Here is a 7,035-nt window from a genome sequence, read left to right as displayed (position 1 = left end):
TCGGGTTGTTTTCAGGTCTCGATCAGACACATTTACAAGTGACTTGCTGAACACATCATCTGCTGCTTTTCAAAACCGAGCATCCAACATAAAGGGACAAGTCAGTATCACATTATCATATGTTAATATTCATCAGAGACCAGAATATGTTATGATAGACAACTTTAATAAATGATCATTAAGTTAAGAAAATAACCCTTCTGTGTGTTTGTTTTTGCAGCTTGAACCTTTGTATCAAACTGAATTCCCCTCTTCTTTCAATTCCTTGGACGTGGTGGCATTCAGGTAATTTTTTCGGACTTACTTTGGTGCAGAATTGTGGTCTAAATTTGATTTCTCTCACTTAACTATTTTTCCTCCTGAAGAAATGGATCAATCATTAATGACATGATCATCAGCTTCGGAAGCACATCTGTTCCCAATAACACTCAGATTGCCAGTGTTTTGATCAGTGCAACTTCAACTGTCTCTGGATTCGATATTGAAGGCAGCTCCATCACTGTGACTGACGTCATATGTAAGAAATATTTAGTACTCATGGATAAAAAAGAACAGGCTGTATAATTATTATTGAAATAATGCTGATTTTTTTTCTCCCATAATTGACAGCTTCTTCAACTACTGCTTCAACAGCATCTACTACAGCATCAACACCAACAACCACTGCTTCAACAGCATCTACCACTGCATCAACACCGACAACAACTCCATCCACACCAACAACTACTTCAACCACTGCTTCAACAGCATCTACTACTGCATCAACACCAACAACAACTTCAACTACTGCTTCAACAGCATCTACCACTGCATCAACACCGACGACAACTCCACCCACACCAACAACTTCTTCAACCATTGCTTCGACTACATCTCCATCCACACCAACAACTACCTCAACCACTGCTTCAACAGCATCTACTACCGCATCAACACCAACTACAACACCAACAACAACTCCATCCACACCAACAACTACTCCAACCACTTCTTCGACTACAACTCCATCCACACCAACAACTACTTCAACCACTGCTTCAACGACAACTCCATCCACACCAACAACTACTTCAACCACTGCTTCAACAGCACTTACTACTGCATCAACAACTACAACACCAACAAGTACTTCAACCACTGCTTTGACAACAATTCCATCCACACCAACAACTACTTCAACCACTGCTTCAACAGCATCTACCACTGCGTCAACAACCGCTTCAACAGCATCTTCCACTGTATCAACACCAACTACGGCAGTAACTACAACTGCTTCCACAGCTTCTCCTACTGCATCAGTCACTGCTTCTACAGAATCTACCACTGCATCAACACCGACGACAACTCCATCCACACCAACAACTACTTCAACCATTGCTTCGACTACATCTCCATCCACACCAACAACTACTTCAACCACTGCTTCAACAGCATCTACTACCGCATCAACACCAACTACAACACCAACAACAACTCCATCCACACCAACAACTACTTCAACCACTGCTTCAACGACAACTCCATCCACACCAACAACTACTTCAACCACTGCTTCAACAGCACCTACTACTGCATCAACAACTACAACACCAACAACTACTTCAACCACTGCTTTGACAACAATTCCATCCACACCAACAACTACTTCAACCACTGCTTCAACAGCATCTACCACTGCGTCAACACCAACTTCAACAGCAACAACAACTCCATCCACACCAACAACCACTTCAACCACTGCATCGACAGCATCTACCACTGCTTCAACAACCGCTTCAACAGCATCTTCCACTGTATCGACACCAACCACGGCAGTAAGTACAACTGCTTCCACAGCTTCTCCTACTGCATCAGTCACTGCTTCTACAGAATCTACCACTGCATCAACCACAACTACAACAGCAACTACAACTGGACCCACAACAACAACGACTGCTCCAACTACAACAACTGCTGTAGCAACAACCACAGTGACTACAACTACATCACCTACAGCAACTATTGCACCTTCCTCAAGTGTTGCATCCACTATTGCTGTATCTACAACTGTCACTCTCACAAGTCGGGTTGTTTTCAGGTCTCGATCAGACACATTTACAAGTGACTTGCTGAACACATCATCTGCTGCTTTTCAAAACCGAGCATCCAACATAAAGGGACAAGTCAGTATCACATTATCATATTGTAATATAGTCATCAGAGACCAGAATATGTTATGATAGACAACTTTAATAAATGATCATTAAGTTAAGAAAATAACCCTTCTGTGTGTTTGTTTTTGCAGCTTGAACCTTTGTATCAAACTGAATTCCCCTCTTCTTTCAATTCCTTGGACGTGGTGGCATTCAGGTAATTTTTTCGGACTTACTTTGGTACAGAATTGTGGTCTAAATTTGATTTCTCTCACTTAACTATTTTTCCTCCTGAAGAAACGGATCAATCATTAATGACATGATCATCAGCTTCGGAAGCACATCTGTTCCCAATAATACTCAGATTGCCAGTGTTTTGATCAGTGCAACTTCAACTGTCTCTGGATTCGATATTGAAGGCAGCTCCATCACTGTGACTGACGTCATATGTAAGAAATATTTAGTACTCATGGGTCAAAAAGAACAGGCTGAATAATTATTATTGAAATAATGCTGATTTTTTTTTCTCCCATATTTCACAGCTTCAAGTGGAGTAAGCCACAAGATCAGTCATGTCACTGCATCCTTTCTTGTGATGTTGCTGTGGCTACTGTCAAGCCAGCAATATCCGAGTTCCCTTTGAAGTGATATTAGAACATGACTGCCATGGCAAGACAAATGACTTGAAAAAAAGTCTAAGCTTCATTTAATAATCGCTAGAATATTAAGCTCAATGATTAGCACTATTCATTTAACACTGACATGTCAGGAATTATTTGCAATGGCTTACTATGAAGATACCAATGTATCTTCACTGCACTACCTTCAGTGAGCAAAGTACTGTATTAATATTTAACGTAGTGCAAATTACTAATACTGTCTGATTTCAACTTTACTATAGTGTCAAATTGCATGTAAAATTAATGTTTAGGTTTTTAAATGAAGGAATATATGTAGGTCAGAGCCTCATACTATTTTCCCCTATTGTTTTTTCATTTATCATTATGTACATGATGTTATGACAATGCACTTGTTTCCTTTTACGAAATGTATTCATGTAATATTAAATCTTTTTTAAATGCAAGTTGTCTCTCCTGTTTTGCTAATTTGCCTAAGACAGAGGATCTGGGCCTGTCAAAGGTTGGAAATGTTCAATTTAGCGATCATAAGTAACACTGCCTGGTGTACATTTAACTGTAAAATCAGTGTTTGATCCGGAAACAAAGACATGCAGAGCACATGTACAGTGGGGTGCATACACCAACCCAGGGGTGGGCAATTATTTTTTCCAGAGGGCCACACTGACTCCGATAAAGTGAGTGAAGGGCCACACGATTCGAAATCAAATTGAAACATCAAATATTTATTGCTAAATTATATATAATTATATTAGCCTATATAACTACATATATTTGGTGGAAATGATTGCATTACAATAGGCTGACAGCCCATAATCCATGTAATCGCATTTTCAATTTATATCCATCACAGATCACTGAAGAAACATGCTGTATTATGATATAAATATGGACTCAAGGCAGATTGTTTTATCAAAACTTACTGACCATAAATGACTGCACCAATTAATAATGTTCACAGACACCTGAATATTATAATTAAGCACTCAGATCCTTTTCAGTTCTGATTCAGTGAGACTGTTCTATTTGTGTAGATAACCTTTTATTTATGAAGAAACACAATACTCGTTTGCTGCTGCCTATACAGCACCAACATGAAAAAAAGACTGATTTGATCACAAGTGTAGCCATTGGTGGATGGAGGCTTCAGGCGCACGTGGCTACAATCAGTCATATGGTCGATCACGTCAGAAAACCCAGCCATCTCATAAAATGCTCTTTTAATCACAGTTTGCTAATAATTAGGTGCCGTGATGGGGCTTTGTAACCGTCAGCAGTTATGATTCGGCTGACGGAGGGTTGTGAAACACCGGCCCGGTCCCGGTGGTCAGAAACTCCGCTGTGGAGAAAACCTGCACCAGAGCGGCTCCCCTCTCTCCTCCGTCGGAGCTCTGGTGTCAGACAGAGAAAGAGACTGAGCAGCCGTTCATCTCTGTCTTCTACCTGGAGGAGGTTACGTTGTTACTTTCTGTCTGCGATGTGCAGGCTCCTGTTCTAACAGGGCTGTCACTGTTTCAAACAGCTGATTAGTGCGCATCAACGTAATAAAAGCAATCGGGTCATAATAACAGTTCGGCTCGCACTTCGGCTCGCGGGCCGGATTGAGACGGCATGCGGGCCGGGTCTGGCCCGCGGGCCGTAAAATGCCCATACTGACCATGGTGTATAACCATCTGTCAAATGTATTATTAATATAAAATATATTAATTTAATGATAAATAACTGGATTAAGTGAGATTCATAGTTTTTATTGTTTTATTAGTTGTTACCATTATTTAGTAAAAAAATTGTGTTTTCTTTGTTTTCAATCGAACTGTATCTCTGTTGGGCTCAATCGTCAGATTTATGATACAGGTATTTAAATACTGTTGCATGGGTCACTAAATAAGTTTCAAATATCACCAACTGCATGCTTGAAGACACCAAGTATGCACTTCTCTGGAAATAGAGACCTACCACTGTTAGTCTGTCATTTTTGACAGATATCCAACATGATTAAATGAAAAAGTCTTTTACTTATCCATGTTGGATGTCTGGAAAATAAATGGAAATAAAGATGACAAGAGTACTGACTAGGCCCTACTCAGTACTCTTGTCATCTTTATTTCCATTTATTTCCAGCTTCAAAGGCCATAAAAGAGGTGGGTCAGGCACTGGAAAGGACAGGAAATAACACAATACTACCAATACCACATAATCAGGTTCTACAGACACTGACCATGCCTGCTGCCCCTGCAAACACATTGCCTACTGCACTTCCAATGAAAGCTACCACTGCTGCAATACTGGCCTCACTAACAACAGCTGATGCTACTCTATAACTCATGAAAGAGTCTCCTTTGAAAAACTAAATATCCAGTATTCTTGAAGTATCTGTCAAAGGTCATCCTCTACAAAACACTGGACTGACAGGATTTTGCATCAAATGTTTTGTAAAGAAAAAAAAAGTCACAGTTATGTAGTAAGGCTTTTACCTCACATTTAGGCCGCGTTCAGACTGCCAGCCAAAATCCGATTTTTAGCGAATCCAGATTGGAACCAGATGGCTCTTTTTAAGTCTGAACAGTCATCACATGAAATCCGATTTTTCCGTCTCTGTGGCTACACACACACACACACCAGTCTCTGGTACACGTACACGTAGCCTACACACACGCACCAGGCGGGCTGAGGTTGAAACTAACGGGGTAGTGCGGCTGCAGCACCGGGCAGATCACTGTGCTGCAGCGAGAGTAGCCGCCGCGTCCGGGAGGCATCGCCTGTCACATACGGCGTAGCCTCCGCTCCGACGTCGTTGCTACAGCAACCTGTCAGATCAGTCAATAATGTGGCCCAGTCTGAACAGAGCTCACGGATATGAGAAGGAATCAGATTTGAATCAGATTTGCCTGCAGTCTGAACGCGGCCTTAAGCCTTTGCCAAAAAGGGAAATTGGAATTACAAAATCCATATTGAATTTCCCATAAACTCAACTTTTAAAGATCAAGCTTTTAGGTTCTGCTTTATTTTCTACAGTGTAACAGGTTTTTAAAAAACTATCCCTTTAACACATGCAGATTGAACTTTGCGTGTATTAAAACGTGTGCAAACGTGATTGCAACACATGTGGAACCTGCTCTACTAACCGGGCGCACCGAGGATTGCGTCTCTCAAACAGGCAAAATAGTACGTGCAATCCATTTAGCGTGTTTGCCTTGATGAATATGTAAATATGGGCGTTTCTGCCCGAACGCGCAAAATACTGGGAGGAGTAGATGCAAATAGATTTATTTAGTGCGTGCAATGTGATTTACCAAACCAGGAAGAGATTGCGGTGGCTGTTTTTGCGTCTTTATTTACCACATCTGAAAACCATGTACTAACTGATACAACTTTGTGAAAACGTATGCTTTCATTGATTTGATGCCTACTAGTGCCCCATGATCTTACACCTCTGCATTTCCTCACGTCTGGGTAATTCTGTAACAGTTTTTCAGCCGTGTTAAAAGTCTTTTACGCACCGTTACACACAGCGCACGTCTCTCCTGCAGTGCGCTCCTCTCCTCTCCAGTACCTGGCTGCTCAGCTCCGTCTCTCAGTCCCGGTCCCGGACTGATATGTGCAATTAACTAATTTGAATGGTTTGAATGACATATAAATGTTCTTGTTGCTTATAATAACTATGTTGTGTCATCTATTCTTATATACCATGTATACTGTAATATGGGTGTATAGGCACATATGGAAATGTAGTAGTAATGTAGTCTAATTACATTACTGTAATCACAATATTTTACTGCCAGACAGATTGAGCTTCCCGTCACATTGACGTTGGTTCATCAGACAAAGAAGGGTGTGTACCATAATACAAGTATGTCACAGAGACAGAGCAGATCAAAAAAACTGTGTGGTTTTTCTTTTTCATAACAATGATGCCAAAGTTAAAAAGCATTTCAACAATGAGACACATCATTGGCTGTTGCCCAGTTCTAGTATAAAAAAGGCTTTAAAGACTAAGCGAATGACAGAAGGTGAAAGGTTTACTGCATTACATCTGTGGAGATTCAGTGGACTGAATCTTGAAAAAACACTGAGGAAGGGGAAATATAATTTTCATTTTATAACTTTGAATCAAGGTAAGGATACTTCAAAATTTTCTTGTACACTTTTGTAGAATATAAGTGTTTTTGATGTCTTTTTGTCCCACTGAAAATTGTATTTGCATTTGTTATTTGTTATAGACTGTGAGCAAAACTGAATAAAAATGAATTAAGTTGTATTCATAT

At 40.4% G+C, this 7,035-nt stretch overlaps 1 protein-coding gene and 1 long non-coding RNA gene across 2 annotated transcripts; both read left to right on the top strand.

Moving 5' to 3' along the window:
• The first annotated feature begins 1 nt into the window (after position 1).
• On the top strand, positions 2-499 carry LOC146969336 (uncharacterized). Its single transcript, XR_015034256.1, has 3 exons — positions 2-100; positions 221-285; positions 366-499. It is a non-coding gene; the product is annotated as an uncharacterized LOC146969336 (long non-coding RNA).
• Positions 500-1,010: 511 nt separating this feature from the next.
• Positions 1,011-2,794, top strand: LOC146969335 (uncharacterized; the record flags this gene model as incomplete). The annotated part of the gene is made up of 6 exons (XM_085759383.1): positions 1,011-1,678; positions 1,750-1,901; positions 1,960-2,162; positions 2,285-2,349; positions 2,430-2,581; positions 2,675-2,794. Coding segments are annotated over 6 exons (1,341 nt in total), but the record flags the coding sequence as incomplete, so codon positions are not given.
• Positions 2,795-7,035: the final 4,241 nt, after the last annotated feature.

Source organism: Trachurus japonicus, chromosome 18, assembly GCF_045865225.1.
Source record: "Trachurus japonicus isolate A0001 chromosome 18, Traja_1.0".
NCBI lineage: Eukaryota > Metazoa > Chordata > Actinopteri > Carangiformes > Carangidae > Trachurus > Trachurus japonicus.
Note: the sequence above shows the minus strand (reverse complement) of the source record. Positions and strands in the feature narration are given on the sequence as shown.